The following is a 19634-nucleotide window of genomic DNA, read 5'->3' on the forward strand; positions in this document are numbered from 1 at the left end:
CTTGACATGCAGAAGTATTAAAAAAAAAACCACTCCTCCTTTCTATAGCTCCATTTTTTAAGCTCATCTCAGATGCTTCATTCAGTTTTCCTTACTGTTAATACCTACTTTTAGCATCTTTGCCAATTCTGCATGTCCTATAAATATCTGTCCTGGTCTCAAAAGGAAACATTTCGATGATCCTGTCGGTACTTTGGGATGGGATTCTTTTTTGCATACTTTAACCAAGTGTAAGAAGAAAATAGCCTGTTAATTTTCTAACTGGCTTTTGATTATTGTTGTAATTTAGACTCTGGCAAATAAGGAAGCATGTTTTTTATAATGGTAAGTAATCCTTTTTCTCTTTTACCCTTAACATTTACGTCTGAAACCAGTAACACTCCATCCTCCCCATCACATAATATGGGTTGGTCTGTTCTCACCCAGTAAGTTCAGCTCTCATTAGATGCCTTCACCACCTTCCTCTGCAGTACTGCCTCCAGTTCGTTCCACCGCCCCTGGAAACCTGGCCTTTCATTATCATTACTCCTTGTTTCCATCTGTGCCCCCACTAGCCCAAGTAACACTTGGTGCAACTTCCCCCTCAATGAAAACATGACTATGGGTCCTAATCGATAAATGATTTTCAAAAAATCTCATAGCTGCTTCTATGGCTTCTACACAATTCTACTCCTCAGGATATGTGGTATAAATCAACCAAGGTGTCCAAGTCCTTATTAATAAAGAATAGTGTACACGCACACACGCTGTAATTATGCCACTCCTCATGGAGGAACGCCAGTAGTTCCTTCAATTATTAATGCTCAGTTGCAAGGGTGCCTATAGAATACTTAACTTGACCTTCCCTTGAGCAAAGAGACTACACAATGCTGTAATCAGTTATGCTTGTCAAGGAGAAAGAGTACAAGGATCAGGCAAGGCACAATTTCCCTTTCTCTTGTCATTTGAAAAGTAGCAACTCAGTAGAGTTCTCCCTCCTGAGTACCAGCTACATTGACTTTTCCCTTTTTCTCTTTTCTTTATGTCCAAATGTTTACTTCACCATCTGGACCACATCTGTATGCACTACTGTTTTGACTGCAGCTTTCCTGAAATTCCCACCTGCATTTATGTCCTGCAGCACTGCCTGGGCCTACCCACAGAATCACAGAATTTCTAGGTTGGAAGAGACCTCAAGATCATCGAGTCCAACCTCTGACCTAACGCTAACAGTCCCCACTAAACCATATCCCTAAGCTCTACATCTAAACGTCTTTTGAAGACTTCCAGGGATGGTGACTCCACCACTTCCCTGGGCAGCCTGTTCCAGTGCCTCACAACCCTTTCGGTAAAGAAGTTCTTCCTAACATCCAGCCTAAAATTCCCCTAGCGCAACTTCAGCCCATTACCCCTTGTCCTGTCACCAGGCACGTGGGAGAACAGACCAATCCCCACCTCGCTACAGCCTCCTTTAAGGTATCTGTAAAGCGCAATAAGGTCGCCCCTGAGCCTCCTTTTCTCCAGGCTGAACAAGCCCAGCTCCCTCAGCCGCTCCTCGTAGGACTTGTTCTCCAGGCCCCTCACCAGCTTCGTCGCCGTTCTCTGGACCCGCTCAAGCACCTCGATGTCCTTCTTGTAGCGAGGGGCCCAAAACTGAACACAGTACTCGAGGTGTGGCCTCACCAGAGCCAAGTACAGGGGGACAAGTCCCACAAGTCCTCCAGGGTGCACAGGCTACCATTAACTGTCTTCCTGTAGTCACAGAGGTGTAAGATCATTATTCCCCAAATGCTTCTCCCTACACATCCTTCACTCACAGCAAAACCTGAAATGTTTCCTTTTTGTTAAAATGTCTGTAGGCCATCAACACCAGACTTTATGAAAATGCACATCACTATTTTTATCCAGAAAACTAGCACCACTTTCTTCATTCTTGCTGTATCATGAGAAAAAAGCCTCTTTCCTCCTTTCTAAGCTTCTGGAAACCATTTTCAGAGTGGTTTCTTCTTTCTCATCATTCCAGCCAATTTTAAATCAGAGCCACATCTATCTGGTCAGCTTTCTGTACTTCCCCTTTTAAAAATTTGTGCATACCTTGCAAAGCAATTTGAAGCAGTACATAGGATAGTCAATTATACACAGCTGTCTGAACACAGACTTAACGTACAGGCCAGAGGAAAATACATTGTTAAGATGGGATTTCATCAGGATCAAACCACTGAGATACTGTTTTGTCACAGAAGGTCGGGAAGCTCATCAATATTCTAATCATTTCTCTTCCATGAATACAAACTAAGTAGCTTGATGATAAATTGCCACTCCCACTCTAATTTCTGAATTCTAAAGCATATTTCACATCTACAAGACATATTAATGGGGTACACAATATTAGACAGAATTTCATGTGTTATTTCTCTGCCATTCAAATGGAAAAACATTAACAGTCACCAACAAAGCACACTACCAACAATCAAGATCAATTTTGTTCTACAGAAAGATGAACATGAATGAAGGGTGCCCTTCTTCCACACCACTGGTGCAGTAAACTGGAAATTCTGCAGCAACTTGATAAGAGCTTAACTACAAAGTCTCCCGATTAAATATGAAATGAATAATACAACCAAAACAATAGCTTGTGCAGCTCTTGTTTAGAAACTGCATTCCCATTGTTCAAGAACTCCTTTTGTTTTCAATGCGCTGCATACGCTGTAATTCACACCACACTTGATACTGGGACAACATTGTTTTTTCTGACAGAACAAGAGGAGTTACCATTCCTGCCTGTAAGGATCAAGGAGGCACGTTGGGATCAAGACACACACTGTAATATCAGTATACTAAGCACAGACATCTAGGCTGTGTTTAGGATTTATCGTTAACATCCTACCACTAGGAACCATAAAGCTCACAGCTTTAATGTATACTTACGTTAATACATATACGTACATATATTTTGCTCAAGGCTGCTGCAACTATCCCTATATAGGCATGTTTTTCCCTAAATTATTCAACTATTCACTAGAAACTAGCACTCCAAACCTTGTGTTCAAATATGCTTCTTCTTGAGTTTCCAGCAGTGCTAAAGCAATTAGGATATTCCTACATGAATATCCAAATAAAGATATACTTCTTGATATTTCAGGAAACAGCAAAAAACATTAAACAATCATCATCAAGAAATTAAGTTTAAGAGTATGTGATCTAATGTCTAAATTAAGCACTAACTATTGACTTTATGAAGTTAAGAAGTTTTCAGAAAAAAAGATGATCATTTGTTTATGCAAATGGTTCAAGAGAAATTTCAAGTTTAAATTCCCTATTTATATATGTATAAATATATATTATATATAACAGCTTAGTCATTAGGAATGTCAGCACAGCTTGCCATTCCTATAAATATTTAAAATCGACTTAATCTTATTGTTTTTTCTTATTAATTTTAATTCTGAAGCTTGTTAGGATTAGCCACTCTAATATCCCTGAATTTGGGGATTACAGAATAGATAAGGTACATACCAAAAAGGGATGTAGTCAACTGGCTTACAGTATATTCAGCAAAGCCTTGCCTTACTTTAAGGGGAAAGACAGACTCACATATTGAGCTTACATTTCCCAAGTCTCACAAAACCAAAAGAGAAGATACCAATAATGGAATACTTCAACTTTGCTCAGTAAATGTATTTGGGGATGTGAAACAGTAAAGAGGTTCAATGCTCACATGAAATGCAAGGTCAGGCAGGGCCAAGCTGTTCACCTAAACTATGTTTATTGTTCAAAGTTAGATTTTCTATTCTGAGTGTGCAAGAAGAAAGGTGATTTTGTCCTTTCCTAAGCTGAATACTCAAGGGAAGAGAAGAAACAATCGCTTTCAAGAAGGTTCTTCAATGTGTACCAAGTCCTGTGGACAAAAACACAAAACCACACAAAACAAAACAACAACAAAAAACCACTTCAACTACCTAAGAAGAATGTTTCTGTCTAATTGAATTAAAGATATATGTTTGCTTCTCAAAAGTGATTTTTACAAAAAGCTTTTCAAAAACAAATTTAGTGCCTCCTCCCACAAAATAGCCCAGAGAGGTTTTCTAGCTTGACCTTACGAGACACATCAGACAAGAGAACCAGAAAGAAGGCATTTAGCCTGCTGTATTAGAAAACACAGCACTTAACAGTGTTAGATAAGAAAAAGAAAACAAAACCCAAACTCCCAGGCATCTAGGGAATTTCTAAATTAGAGGAGAAGCACTTCCAGTGGAAGGAAGTTTCAATAATGCTTTCACCACAAAGGAAAGGGGGGTGGGTGGAAAAAAAAATTCTTTTTAACATTGAAAAAACCTACCGTTTCTTGACAAACAAAGCTGGGACTTTTACTGTCTGCTGAGAAATAGGAAAAATCATAGGTAAACGTCTTAGTTCTTTCTCTTCCTGTGTCTCCAGTACCACCCTCTGGTATCTAATAAAAAATAAAGAGATGATACAATACATGCTGATGAAATAATTAAAAACATTTTATAATAACCAATCCAAATGCAATTTTAACATCAGGCTACAGACATTAAAACAATCGTAATGACAGGTTAGCCTGCTTTTCTAACAGTGAAAACATTAGCAGTAGATCTATCACATTCATAAGTAATGATAATCGTGTTACAGGACAGCATAGCAGGAATCCTTTGGATTTTAGCATACTGCTCCAAGCAGTATATGCTTGTCACAGTATTTATGTTTAGTTAAATCAATCCTGTGTATGAAAAATAGATTATATTAAGGGATTATCCTACACTTGTAGTTAGTAGGATCCAGAGAGACCTTTGCACTGTGAACAGCATTCAGTGAGAAGCCATAATTAAAATGGCATCATGTACCTGCTACTTACGTGTATCTTGCTCAAGACTTGACAGTTAGCAATATACTTCAGCAATGTTCACAGTTATCTGAATCTGTCCATCTAACCAAACTACACTGAAATTACTTTTCATATATTTGTCATTGGAAACTATCTTGCAAAAATCTATTTGCTGTGCATGATTTCTCCTTCTTGCAACAGAAATGTTAAAATACACCATCAAAATATTATAGCAAGTGATAGGCACTTTGGGTTTAGTTCATTTTCATGGAAATTCTTAAAGACTGCTTCTACAGATGAACTGGAGGTTTAATAGCTACTGGGCATGTACTTTTCTTCTACCATAGGCTTTCTTCCAGCTCAGTAATGACCAGAAAAATAAACATATGAGATACATCCTACAGTTTAGTTAACAGAAAACCCTGGTACAGAAAGAAACAATTTAATCCATTTCACCTAGGGATTACTTCAACACTCTATTTCCAAAACTAAGGGCTGTTCTCTATAGTGTCATGAGCATCACTGATTTGTCCATATTTTGGCAGCTATTTGGTTAGAATTTCCTTCTTGAAACTGTGTTTACTCACCTTTAAGTTGGTGATTGTCGTTTTATTTTTCTCCATTGAAATAATAAACTTTGCATTGAGGTCTTTCTCCCTGAAAGCAAAAACAATATTTGAGTATGTTACACAGAGCGTATCACAATCATCCACAGTAATATTTCCGTTCAGTAAGTTACTTGCCACAGTCAATCAATCAAATGAATCCATATTTGACTGTTGTGACCGATACCTATTTTCTTTCTATGGATATATTTGAAGCACTTGGCCTTGCCTCAAATCCAAATCCTTTCACTCAGGAGCAGAGAACCAGTTTGGGGAAACCTACTTCACAAGTTTGACTCCGCAAGTCAACTAAGCGGTTTGTTCTCAATTTGAAGTAGTCTGATCCAAAGGCCAGTGAAGTCAATCACGTGGCTCTAAAAAATTTTGAAACAGAACACTGCAAGATAAACCCCAGCTCTTACCATCTTAGTACCCGTTCACCCATATGGGTTAGGTAACAGGGACTAAATACTAGAAGCACAAACGCCCAGTATTTTAAACTCTTAAAAGTGGGCACCCAATTTATTTTTGAAATGTGATACATGGCAGTGTAGGAGAGAGGCTCTACTACCAAAGGTGTGTTACGCAGGTTTGCTGCCTCCCATAGCACGATTCCAGGAAGAAAAGCAGTCCATTTCTGCAGCAGTGTTTTCATGCACGCAGATCTGTATCTCAGCATTTGTTTCTGAATGTTTTCAAAAGTGGCACAAAAAGTTGTTAGCTGGGTGTCTAAAACCCGCATATATCAACCTGCTTGCTAGAGATGGGATTTCATCACACCTGGCCATAAAAGCAATACAGGCTGCTTTTGAATGACAACCTCCTGTATTATTAAAAACATGCACATAAAAAAAAAAAAAAGAAAAGAAACAAGAGGAAGACTGCTATACATCATACAAAACCTTGTTCCCCAAATGCTAACAGACATGCCTGTTCCAAATCCATCTGCTAAGGCACCTGACAAGCGGGTACTGCTGACTGGTACAAAAGCCAGCAGAGGGCTTTTAAAGCAGCGATGTGAGGCTTTACCATATTGTATGGCATCTCAGCAACTGCCAGCTCTCCCCTTACACCAACCTAAAAATGAAAGAGAAACTTCTTCATATTAACAAGAGAACTGAGTTTGGGCTTTTTAACATGACTTTTTCCTCTCCATGGTGTGCTGGACCACCCAATTCTCCAACGTTCATCAGCTGACTGTGAAGTCACCCTCTATCCACAGCCAGTTTTCTGGTAGAAATTCTGAAGAAAAGCAAAGCCTATTTTAAAATCTACATTAATGAATAAAGATTAAGCAAATAAAAGTGCTTACTTAAATATCAACACATTAAGTTATTTTCTAAGCTAATAAAATATATAATTGTAATAATTGCAGCAATAATTATACAACTGAATTTAGATCTACCAGTGAAAAACATTAGAGGCATACTTTTAGAGATGCCTCTCAGTCATTTCTAAGTCATCCTCATCATCTTTTACTAGGTCTAAACTTAAGAGACTCAAATACTAAAACACAGCTATGGGTAATAAACAGGGAAAGGAGAAGTTTCCAGTGGTCCTTTTTAGCAGGAAAAAGGCTTGGACAGAGCAATAATGCAGCTGTGCACAGCTCCTGCTCACCCCACCTCCACCCCACACCCTACCTGTCAGTAACTAATTGCTTGGAGAAGGTGTAATAAGTAACTTGGCCCAATTAAATGGTCTATTGTGTCACAAAAATGTTTCAACTAATTAGCAACCTGCTTCCTCTAGGAAGTTCGGAAGAACTCCACGTGGGCAGAAGGTTGTGCCAGAACTCCTGCTGTCTGTCTGGGCTCCGTCATGCTCGAGGTGCACAAGGGGAAACAAGAAGACGTGGCTGTGCTTTCTTTGCTGCACCCAGCTGGCTCTCCATGTTACCAAACCTACAGCTACTCAATAATGAAAAGCTGAAGAAAAATCTTTGATGTCTAATACCCATACATCAGCTGCCCACTGTTCTGACAAGCCTGGAATCATTATTGTTTATGATAAGAGTGATAGTAAATATTATTGAGGAATAATAATATTAAAAAAATATATTATTTTATTATTATACTAAATATTATTAAGGAATAAGGATTCCAAAGCCACAAAAATAAATAAATAAATAAATAAAAGGCTAGTTAAGCACCAGCCAATAACAAAAAAGAATTTTGCATTTTTATATGGGAAGGGAGAGAATGACCTGAAGCAGGAGTGCTGTTATCTGAGTTGGTGAACCAACCTGAAAGAAGCAGGGTGCATTGACAGGAGAAAACATTTGAATCAAATACTAAAGCTTCACTTTGTTATCGGACTGTTGAGTATGATTTATTGAACATAAGGAGCTTGAGAAGATCCCATAAAAAAAAAAAAAAATGCTTGCCCACCACCAGTCACTTCCAGGCAACCATTTCATGCAGCTCAGAAGGGGCTGAATCCCTTTCAAAAAGTTCTGATTGACAGTTCCACCCCATTTAAAAGTTCAGGCTGTAAGCAAGTGGATTTCAGTTTTAGGCACCCAGCCCTGAATGTATTCAGGGCTGGAAGAGGCCCTGGCTGCAACCAGCTCGGCCCAGAGGCAAGCACCAGCCGATAACCAAAGGCGCTGCCCGGCAAGTCCCACACCCTCCATAACAAGGCAATGTCGAGTGGCCGGCTGGCTGCCAAAACGAGTTCCCAATTACTGCTTTGGTGGCGGAAGATGACTTGTTTCCCCTGAAGCCCGATCTGTTTGTGCAGTGGTGTTTCGGGCCAGCCTGCAGGCACCACGTGGAGTTCCAGGATCACAAGGGAATGAACCGTGTAACCCGTGATCCCTTGGCCCCAAACCAAACGGCAGTGTGAGCAAGCAGGAGAGTTTTTTGGCACAGATACCAGGAAATCCATCACCTCAGTGCTGCTACTGACCCTCTGCTACTGCTGAATTCAGCTAGCTAGTCAGCTCATAACTAAGGGAAAGCGAGACGAAGCCATCAGAAAAAGCTCTTCAAATAACACCGTCACTCTATTTTTATATAAACCATACCAGCATCAGTACCGAGGCACGTTCAGAAGAGCCTGCATACATCTCTTTTAATGGGATAACCTGATAAATGCTTCAGTTGGGCAAAGCTTCAGCAACTCCTCCTCCTGTATGAGTTAGGAAGAAGTGCCCCAACCTAAAGATGGTTCAGCAGCCCTGTCAAAACACAGCAGCTTCGTGGAACAACCTGCAATGTAGACACCTCTAAAGGGAGTTTCTTTCCCTCCTTCCCTTATATCCCCTGACTATTTTCAGGGCACAGACCTGAGCAGTTTTGCACCTCCATGGGCATCTAGTCCAAATGCAGTAAAATATGAGTAGTATCTCCAGCTTTCACGGCAGCATTCAAAGACCTCCTTGCGTGAAGTCACTTATCTCATCCTCCACGAGACTTTCTGAGGATCCTCCCGCAGACAGGCAGAAAGGAGCGGAACATGGAAATGCACTCTTTCCTCAATGTCACTAACAAGGGAAGCTTTAGGAAGAACCCTGTTACAAAGATGCAAAACACCTTTGGTCTTTTTCCAAGCTCATCCATAAGGTCCTTCACTGGAAGGTTAAGTTATTCAAATGGTGGCTTTTTAATAATCTGTTCTGTATTATTCAGACATCAGAGCATTTGCTATAGCTTCTCCTGTCAGAAAATCATGATATGATTTCCATTAAATTGATGCCACGGTGATCAGTTGTGAGTACCGTAATACCCGACAGACATGACTCTGAGAAAAAGAACAGAAAAAAAACAAGATGTGTTTCAGCCAGGGGACTGGAGGGGAAAACCAAAAAAGGACAGGACAAAAAGTGCCACCAGTTTTCTCCAGCACAGTGTTTCTAAAGACCACTTCAGCAGGCCTCCAAGGCTGCACAGACAAGGACACGGGTACTCCCTGAAAAGCCTGCTGAGCATCTGTGTCAAAATGAAGAGAGGGCCTGTAAAATACGTCTTGGAAATTACTTTACTGTAGACATCTAATGGACTACCTGTTGGAAAACAGGGTTATCAAAGAGCAAGCGTGTGATTTTGTTTTTCAACTACTCAAAAACATAGTCTGAGCGCTTGTTAAAGCAACTCAACCATGCTCAATGGCTTTTCTTTTCAGCCAAGTGCGTGCTTTCTACATTCACACTTGACGCACGACATTACAGATTTCCTATCTTACCACTCCATTTGTTCACTGCCCAGGCGTATTTCTGGGCTCACGATGGGAAAAGCACGAGGGCTGCTTCACCACGATTCGGGAGAATTCAAGGTAGATTTAACTACAAAACAAACACAATGTGTCACAGAAAGAACTTGGCTTGTTCTTGTAGCTCAGTAACACACAGACTGTACGTTGTGCCTTCATGTCTCATTGACTTGCACAGACCAAGAGCACTTCCCTTTGTTTGGGGAACTCTTGCAAGGAGAACATTCAATTCAACTGTATGCTTTAAGATGTCAAACAGAAAGCCCACTACACAAGGATGTTTTTGTTACTTTCTCTAACTACAGGAAAAGTCAGCACAAAGTAAACCATCACACAATTTCCAGTTTTCCTTTTGTTCTCCAGAGGTTTTTGTTTATTAGCTTCCTCAATGCTTATCGAATCATTTTTTATAAAGTGCATTTTCTTTAAACGTGTTTTTTAAAAACATATATAGGTTCAGATTAAGAACAAATCTGGAGGTCCGCATAGGAAACATCCAATTCAATCCCAAGATTTTGGTGGTTTGAGTCACCGGTGCCACGTGACAGCACCCTGGGGGAAGGTTCACTGGGGGAAGCTCTGCTGACTTCCACCGCCTCCCATTTTCTCTAAACACCACAACTTCATCACCTTGGAGACCTCTACCAAGCTGCCAAGTCTGGATGACATCAAGCAACAGATTCAGAAGCTGTGACATGGGAACCGACGGGCTGCACAACATCTTCTGCTTCACCTCAAGCAGCCTGACAAGAAGAAAACAGCCGAAAACAAATCCTGGGGATTGAAGTTAAAATAAACAGCCCGCTGTGCTATGATTGTGTCTCAGGAAGACAAAGACATGATACACATTCTTGAGACTTTAAAAAAAAAAAATGCAGCAGTTCGGTCATGAAGCCCATTTTTCTGTGGTCAATGTAATCTTAGTATTTTGCTAGTGCAGACTGCTGGCTTAAGATGATAGCCACATTCCCTTTTGTGATACTACTTTATAAGAAGAGCTGGCAAACTTCGCAAATCATTAAAGGAGAGCTCTGCCACTCTCGGCACATTTCTTCCCACAACACAGCTGAAACCAGAATACCAAACTCAGGCACAGAGAATGCAGAAACAGGACAAATATTGTACAGCTCCCGAAACAGAAATATTCCATTTCTATACTAGTACACACGTATCAGTTCTTGTATGAAGGACAACCTAGATTAAATGCCTGTAGCCATAACAATAAATTTCATCAACAACACTGAAAGGCAGTGGTTTAATCTACAGCAGGAAGGCTCTCCTGGAAAATGAACGTGGGGGTGTCCTTGCGCTGTCTTATGTCCAGTGATACCTCGCTTTCCTTGGAAAATTATGCATGCTCATGGCAACACCTACAGACCGGTCACTGCATTAAATCGTGTACCTGACCTGCTCCTTACATTTGTTTTTAACAATATGATAGGTAGTCCTCAGGCCTAGCAGGTATCCACATGAGCAAATTTTTAACCACTAGCAACAGCTGGCTTTTAAAAAACTTTACCGTATCCATATACGCCACAATCAATGATCACATAACCTGAACAATATGTAAGCCTCAACCAGCAAGCTATCTCGGTGGCTATTCTCAATTTTGTCTGTGCAGACGGAGTGCCAGAGCAGGCTCAGTTATGGCCTCACCAGCTCCCAGTCCTGCCTGGCTCTGAGCTGCGCACATGTGAACCCCCTCTTATACCTACCTCTCTGTTGGCACTCTGGAGGAAAATGCAGCAAAATCCCTTCTTTAGCAGAAGCAACGTAGACTAACCTCACTCACCATCAAGTTGATTTGACATCTTGGAATTTTGTTGCCATTATTATGAAACTATAAAGTTTCTCTAGGACTTGGATTTTAGGCCACATGTTACTTTGCTTTTAATATCCTGTCTCTTCCGATTCCTTCTGTTGTTACTGCTGCTGTGCCAAGTCATACAGACAGTATTGACTTAACCTCTTGTGTACAGAAAAGCCTGATTCAAAGGAAGCAGATTGCTTCCCTGCAGTGTCCTTGGCTTTTGGGGTAGGGGGTCCTCTAATTTGAGATCCAGAACTGACAAACTGTGCCTGACCTCACACATCTATTAGGCTCCCAAGTAATCCGTAAGGCTGTTCTCTGGTCACTCTTTCCCTTAGCCGAGGCACACACAAGCAATCTGGATTGAAAAACAAATGACTTCAGTAACCCAAGTACAAATATCTTCCAACCATCAGCATACAGAGAAATGGCTGGTGCGATCCAGGTTTCCGTGTCTCTCTGTTGCTTCATATTTACCATATCAACTCTTTGGAGGAAAGCCTTCATAAAGCCAGTATTTGAAGTGTCTGAGTGTTCAACAATAAGAACTTTAGCCCATGGGCAATTAAGATGCCTACTGCCATGTATGCTCTCCTTCTGTTAGATAACTCTGAAAAACCCTCTCTCAATAAATAACCCCGGCTTTGTATTTATAGCTGCTGCAAAAGAAAGGACTTTGCTCTTCAGTTCAGTCAGCTGTTCTCTCCAACAATACCTGCCTTTCAGAGATACTCAGACTTCTGAGAGCCTTCTAGTCCAAGAGCTCAGTTGGGTTAAAACAGCTGAGTGCTAATCCCATTTATTCAAAAAATCGGTCTTCATTTCAAATAAACAGAGCCTAAGAATCCAACAGACTCACCTTTCTCTTGCTTTGTTTCATTAGGAAGGTTACAACACAGAGACTCACTGCCCTTCTCTGCTGGTCTCAAGGAGCTCTCAACAAAAAGCAGAGTCTGAAAACATTTTATCGTCCATCATTTTAGTGATATAACATGTAGGTAACCTGCTAATGTGCTCGGTAATACTGAATTCAATGAACTAGGAAATGCTGTTCTAAAGCCAGGCTTTCAAGTTCAAAATGCTTAAGATCATAAAGCTTCGGGGGGTTAGAAATTGTAAATGAGGTCAGTTGAACCATGCTGCCACATGTGCCCACGCTCCTGCTGTGCTCCGGTCACACTGGCACTGGAAGGTCTTTGTTCCTTCGTGCCACGGAGGGCAACAGAAGGAACAAGGTGGCGATTGTGACAAATCCCCCAGGCCTGAAAAACTTCGAAGCATTTGCATTAAGCACCGAAAAGGACAGAAAAATGAGCCCACATCAACAGAAGCTCTGTGTGGGTCTCCTGTTCTCTCCTGGTTTATGCAGGCTGAGCTGTGGGTCGCAGCCGCTAACCCTCCAGGTAACACGAACACAGAGCTGCGCTCGAGCACCTCCCGCCGTGTCCCGCTCACCTCTCGCTTCGCCACTCGCTGCTGCGAGGATAAAGCTCTGCGGCTGGGGCTCTCCCTCCCCGATACACCTTGTGTTATCAGTGAAAATGGCAAGATGCTGCTGGAAAGACTGCGTACTTGGTTTTGGTTTTGGCCTGTGTGTAAGGCTGTGCCAAAACCCCTGCAGAGGAAGCCACAGGCAGAATGGCAGAGGCAGGAGCTACTTAAGTCATCTGCATTTAGTCTCCCCTTCCCATTCATGCCAGATCACATCCTATAATGACATTCTTCAAAGGAATTAGCTCTTCCCAACTGCCTGGGCTTTTGTTCCCCTTGGGAGATTGGCTCTCCCACAACCTAAACTATCTCATTAGCAGTAATTCCTTAGATATAGCTTAAGCTGATGCATCTTTAGCTTCAATCCATTATTCCCAAGATACTATGAAGAAGCCATAACTAAATATTTAATTCCTCTTTTCAACATTTAAGCCCCGCAAATATTTCCAGATTTGCATCTCCTTATCTATTCCAGCAGTCATAACGCATGAAATACACATTTAGCTCGACGTTTTTTGAATCAATGATTCCAGTCAGTTTTGTTAAGCTTTTCCAACGTAATTCAGATAATGAGCTTCTAGAAACTGAATTTAAAAAGGCGTGGATGCAGGGGCTCACTGGGAGAAGCAGAGAACACAGCTTCTGTTTGGTCACATGAGCTATGTGCGAGCAAGAGCTGAACTCCGATCACACTCAGAAATTCAAATTCATCAGCTTGCTGAAGAACTTCAAAGATTAACCATCGAGGAAAAGGGCTCAGAAAGAAAAGAAGAGGAAAACAAGTCACAAGCCACTGATGTCCAAAGACCATGTACTTTAATGTAGGTGAGAAGTTCTGAAGAAATGAAACACCGGAGTGCTGGCATTTGTTACCGCTTGCACCCCTAAGTTTCAGCTTGCTTCAGCAGCGCTGACATTTTTGATTGTGGAAAAGCCTAATGAGAGTCCAACAAGTTTTTCTAGAATATCCTGACCTGTGGCATCCCAATTCCCTGCCAAGGATCATCCTTGCTGTTGGCAACTCTTTGGCATTAATTTCTCATCTTAGCAAAGGCCACGCTCATTAGACCCCACTCCATCCAATGCCACATTTCACCACCCCTTAGGAAACACGTGGCATTTGCTATTTAAGCTCTCGAGGAGAGCAACTGTTCTGTTTGACACTTGCCAAGTTCTCTCTGTACTACTAGGACACCTTTGGCATTTCCCCCCCAACACTCACAGCTGCCGCTTCTTCCATTCCTACAGGGCCAGGGCTGAACTCCACACCTACTACTTACTACCTTTAAGCAAAAAAAAAAAAAAACAAAAAACACCACAAAACCTTAAACCATAACCATATTCCATGCTACTATATTGATTATAAGACTTCTGTCACCTCCTTCTTAGTTTTGCCACTGATGATGACCTGAATTCATGACAATTAATGACAGAGGCAATGCTCTGCTATGAGCAAACTATGATTTCTAAATGTATTTGCTCCAACAGCAAATTCTCCAGCCTTGCCCCCATTTTCAGAAGGTCTGCTTGCAGCCTTATAACACGCCTTACTACATCCTGTCCCCAAGCATAATTCCCTTAGCTGACATTTCAAGGAGCCCCACAACACCAGCACCTCTGTTTCCCAGCAATCTCTGTTAGCTCAGCTGCACGTTGATTCCAGGATGACAGACAGCAGGAACAGTCACAAGCTGCCATCACTGAGCCTTCCATCATCTTTGAGGGCATTTTTACACTTATAGAAATCCACATCACCATTTGCAGACACCTGAAGAACTTGTGGTCTCTCCACGTCAACCCCACCTGGGAACCTGACCGTACCTACAGGGTATCATCAAGCCACTGCCTGTCTTTACCCATCTGTTTAGTGTGTCTTCATTGGGGTCAGTTAAAAGACAGCAATTATTAGGGACAGAAGATGCATACACTGTCAACTGATGCTCGTTCCTCTGGTTCTCCAGCTCTCCCATGATAGGTCCTATGACCTATCCTGAAAAGATGAGCATGACCACGTTGTAGAATAAAGCTCTTTCTACTGTTTGCTTCTCTTGAAAAGATGAGATAATAAATAGAAAATAAAAACATTCCTTTACATGCTGCACAAAACCACTGATTTTTTTTCCCCCCAAGATCTCTTAGTATCAACTTTACCTGATACAAGAACTCAGATTTCAGCCTACACCTTTATGCACCGGTCCAACACTCACAAAAGAAATAGCATACCGATGATGGTCTATACACACCCCCTCCTCCTTATTTTCAGGGAGAAAAGTGTCTGTCCTCTTGCAACCTTCCCGAAGGAAAAATCTACTGGAGGTTCCAGATTTTGGATATAAAAAATGGCAAGGTGGAAAGTCACGTTCAGAACAGTTAGTTTGTCTTGCCAACCTAGAATCTATGTATATTTTTACTGGATTCACACTCCCCCACTGACAAAGGCTGAGGCGAGACAGAAGTACGCTCACTCTAGGCACACCAGAGCCTCACCTGTCCTTATAGATCTTTCAACTTCTTTTTATAATGGGGAAATTGTACATGATAATAAATGAAGTCACAAGCACCATTATTACAACACAAGTTCAAAGAGTTAACATAAGAAATAGCAAACTCTGCTTGCTGACAAATGGCTTATCCTCATTGGTATTGTAGTTTAAGAAGCGATGGTTTTGCACCATTTGGCCATATTTAAGCTCTGAGTTATGCTTCTCCTATTGCCCTGGTGCCTCTTAGGAACCACAACCGGTGAGCAGTGCTCAGAAACAGACCCAGCAAAATTTCACCAGGCACTTCAGAGACAAACACAGGATTTAACCGTTGGTGTGCTTCATTCTAATCATTTCAGCTTTTCTTACTCTACCTGCTATACTGATGTTTTACATATAAAGATGAAGTGTTTTGATAAAATAAATTCATGAAAATGAAAAATACCCACAGTAACACGTATTTCAGCCAGAGCAATTTATGAAGAGACACCAAAGCATTCCTCTCTTGCTTGCATTAGAAATCCTGTAATATATTCTCCATTTGTATGTCGTGTGTCTCAATTCCAAAAAGCATGGATAGCTAGGAAGAACTTTCACGCTCCCAATAATCTCCCACATAAATCACTTTGAAACATAAGGAATACAAATTGCGATTTCTGCTGGCTCTTAGTTGTTTACTTGTTTATCACTGCTGCCACTAAAAACACTCTAGTCATGTGTTTCTTGTAAAATGAAGCCCCTCATTTTATATCTCTTGTCCTTTGCAGTGCTATATTAATTTGAGATGTTGAAAACTCTGCTACTGATACTAAGGCTTCGATTGTGCAAGGAGTTATTTTTAAAAGATAAAAAAGTGTTGGTCCTATACATCCCAAGGTACTCAGACTCCAGCCCTGAAGCTGAAGAGTTATTTAGACTTAACCAAGAGGCGTAAAAATGTAAAACCAAGAGGGACAGCCTTATGTGTAATGGCTAATATACAGCTACAGCCTACACGACTAAATTGTCAGTACTGGCATGGCTTTTAATCCACACAAATCCCAGAGCCACACAAAAGCCTTCTATAAGCAGTAAAACATCTTCTGTGTCTCACCACTATCAAACATAGAAGCTGTTAATCCTCGTGCAATAACTGTGAGCCACTTCAGGTTGGAGAGCACATCTAAGGAGAGCTAAAAATTGATCACTTTGAGAAATCAAATCGGAATTCCTATTCCTTGATATCAGAAATAATAACAGAGCTGTGGGAAAGTCTACCAAGTTCATTTAAATAAATGTTTAAATACACTGACAGCACTGGATAACCACAGGATCGTTTAGGTTGGAAGGGACCTTGAAGTTCATCTAGTGCCAACCTCCCTGCCAATGGCAGGGACACCTCCCACCAGCCCAGGTTGCCCAAAGCCCCACCCAGCCTGGCCTTGAGCACCTCCAGGGGTGGGGCAGCCACAGCTCCTCTGGGCAACCTCTGCCAGTGCCTCACCACTCTCCTAGTGAAGAATTTCTTCTTTATATCTAACCTGAATCTACCCTTTTTTAGTTTAAAGCCATTCCCCCATTGTTGTACCCCTACACCCCCGACAAGGAGTCCCTCCCCAGCTGTCCTGTAGCCCCCTTTAGGCACCGGCAGGCCGCTGTAAGGTCTCCTCGCAGCCTTCTCTTCTCCAGGCTGAGCAACCCCAGCTCCCTCAGCCCGGCTCCATAGGAGAGGTGCTCCAGCCCCCTGAGCATCTTCATGGATAAGTACGCAGGAGGAAGAACTTGCTGCAGTGCAAAGCCAGGAAAGGCTGCATATGACCTTTACTTAGTTTATTCAACTAATTAAATTCAATAATTAATTTATGCAAATACAAGAAACAGATAAAAAAAACATTAGAAAAAACAGAAAAGGTTTGTTTTTCTTTATTACTTCATGGACCGAAAGCCAAACAGAATAGACCTGTCAGGTATAAGAAAGTGAGGGGCACAATAATTAGTAATATCAACTCAATTCTTTCAGATACCACTCCCTTTATTAAACATCAAAACATTTTCTCTTGGACTTCTAATTTTCTCATAGACTTCTACTCTATGAAAAAAAACTAGCCTTAAAACCTGCTGACAGGTTTTTACCCGTTTTGTAGAATTATTACAATGTCAGCACAAACTGAAAGACTGTCACTGCAATTGCATGTTGAATTAGGGAAAGCAAAGATTAGATGGAGACTCACGAAGTAACTGAACTTTCTAAGCTCACGCTCACAACTGGCTTCAAAGCAGTAACTGTAAAGTAATTAGACACCACTTTTATTACATTATCCAGAGATACAGTCAAAAACCTTTGAGGTAACCTCTGTGTGATCAATTTGGGATGTTAACTGTTTATAAAGGAACGGTCGAGAGCTTTGACGGTGACACTGAAATGAACGAACTCCTTCCAAGTTAAGACAGAGAAAGAGAACAACAAAAATAAGTCACTGGAGCAAGGAAAGGAAAAAAAAAAAAAAAAAGGATCAAAGCTTGTCATCTAAGCCATGGCACAGCAAGCAATCCCAAAACAACCCCCGCCCTGCCACATGATCCATTCCAAGATCCGTGTTCATGACTTATTACACAATTAGCAGGGGTATGACACCACACAGTGCAACTGCTCCATAATGCAGCAGTCTGAACAACTGTTCATTAACTCAGTCTTCTCTAATTAAAAATGACTCACGAAATAAGTTGCATTGTATGACTAAGCTTAGAAGAAACCAACGCAAATTTACAGGCACACATGAAATCAAATTTAACTCTATACAGGATCACGTTAAAGATTTCGGAACGGAGCACTGCAGAATGAACACCCCAACTTTCCAAGTCTTCCCCACGCATATCAACCAACTCAGCTACCTCACTTATACCAAGTTAAACTGCACATCCAAAGAGCCTCTCTCTTGCTCTGGTGGAGGAAAAGAATTACAAAAATCCTGTAGACTATAATTTTGCCAAATGTTTACCACACACCTAACGTTCATATCTTTAAGCATTTCTCCAGTGTGTCCTGTATAGGTCTAATGCCTCCCTTTATGCATATTCTTTAATTGTTTGGTGGCTTGCCAGAGCCGTCTGCTGTGCTGCTGAGTGCCAGGCGGAACAGCAGCCGTGCACCCAAAAGTTGGGGATTGGGAGCAACACCCCCGGCACCGAACCCAGCCTCCTGATACCTACCGCAAACATCAGGCACCATCCTGTAAACGGTGGGGTCTGGGGAATGTTAACAGGGAGCCTCTCCACTGCTTTTTTTGCACAGTCCTGGAAACTTTCAGAAACAAGACGCTCCTCCACAGCCACCCCACACACACACACGGTGCCAGTGCCCACCTTCTCAGTTCGCTGCTTTGCCTGCAGCAGGGCTGCAGCCTGCCCTGCTCCTCGCCTCTCCTTTCCCTATCACACCCCGAGCTAACTTCACCCCCTCCTAGGCGTGCTCTGACCCGCTCCCACCCGAGCCGTCCCCTCCTGTGGCACCTGCCAGAGTCCTCCCGTGTCAGAGGGTGCCCGACACCGGCCCCCCCGACCCCCTCCCAGGCCGGCACCCACCTGCGGTTCATGGGCCGCACCCTCACGGCCACCTTCACCGACGCCATGGCGCTGCCGCTGCCGGCCCAATGCCGCCAGGCCCCGGGCAGGCCGCGGCCTAGCCCATGTCGCTATGGCGACGCCGCCCTGCCCCAGCGGGCCGCTACGGGGCCGCGGCGGGGACAAACGAATGGCGGTGGGGAGCTGACACAGCCCGCCCTCGGGTGGGCAGGAGGAGGAGGAGGAGGAGGAGGAGGAAGGGCACGGGGTGGGGAGGAGCGGCCCCTAGCGAGGGCCTCCCGCTGGGAGCCGGAGGGCGCCGTGGCAAAGCTGTGAGGGCAGAGGTGCGGTGGTAATGCGGGGGGTGCCAAGCTGCCCGCCACGGCTCTCAGGGTGTATCCGTGTCTAGATAAATAAATAACTATGATATTAACTGTTGGTTCCGGCGTCTGTCAATATCTGTACATCCGCAACGTGTATCTATGTATCTATACGCCCACAGCTGACAGGGATCTGTGTCTGTAAGCAGGTCTATGCATCCACAACAGACACAGGTGTTTCCGTAAGCAGATCTACACATCCGCAATAGCCAGAGATCTGTGTCCATAAATATACATCCACAACAGCCAGAGAGATCTGCATCGATAAATCACACAGAATCACATAAT

The 19634-nt window shown here is 42.4% G+C and overlaps 1 protein-coding gene across 8 annotated transcripts in view; it reads right to left on the bottom strand.

The window, feature by feature from the left end:
- Positions 1-19208, bottom strand: part of KIF16B (kinesin family member 16B) — a 138566-nt gene extending 119358 nt beyond the window's left edge. For 2 of the 8 annotated variants that reach the window (XM_068675740.1, XM_068675744.1), the window contains exons 1-3: positions 18988-19202; positions 5413-5482; positions 4319-4432 (exon numbers count right to left, since the gene is read on the bottom strand). In XM_068675740.1, coding sequence (XP_068531841.1) covers positions 4319-4432; positions 5413-5482; positions 18988-19034 — 231 coding nt within the window. In that variant the 5' untranslated portion in view covers positions 19035-19202. Of the gene's footprint in view, positions 1-4318; positions 4433-5412; positions 5483-18987 lie in introns of all 8 variants that reach the window. The other 6 variants (XM_068675738.1, XM_068675737.1, XM_068675742.1 and 3 more) reach the window with 5 other exon arrangements.
- Between the last annotated feature and the right edge of the window lie 426 nt (positions 19209-19634).

The sequence above is a fragment of the Anas acuta genome, chromosome 3, assembly GCF_963932015.1.
Source record: "Anas acuta chromosome 3, bAnaAcu1.1, whole genome shotgun sequence".
NCBI classification, from domain to species: Eukaryota; Metazoa; Chordata; class Aves; order Anseriformes; family Anatidae; genus Anas; species Anas acuta.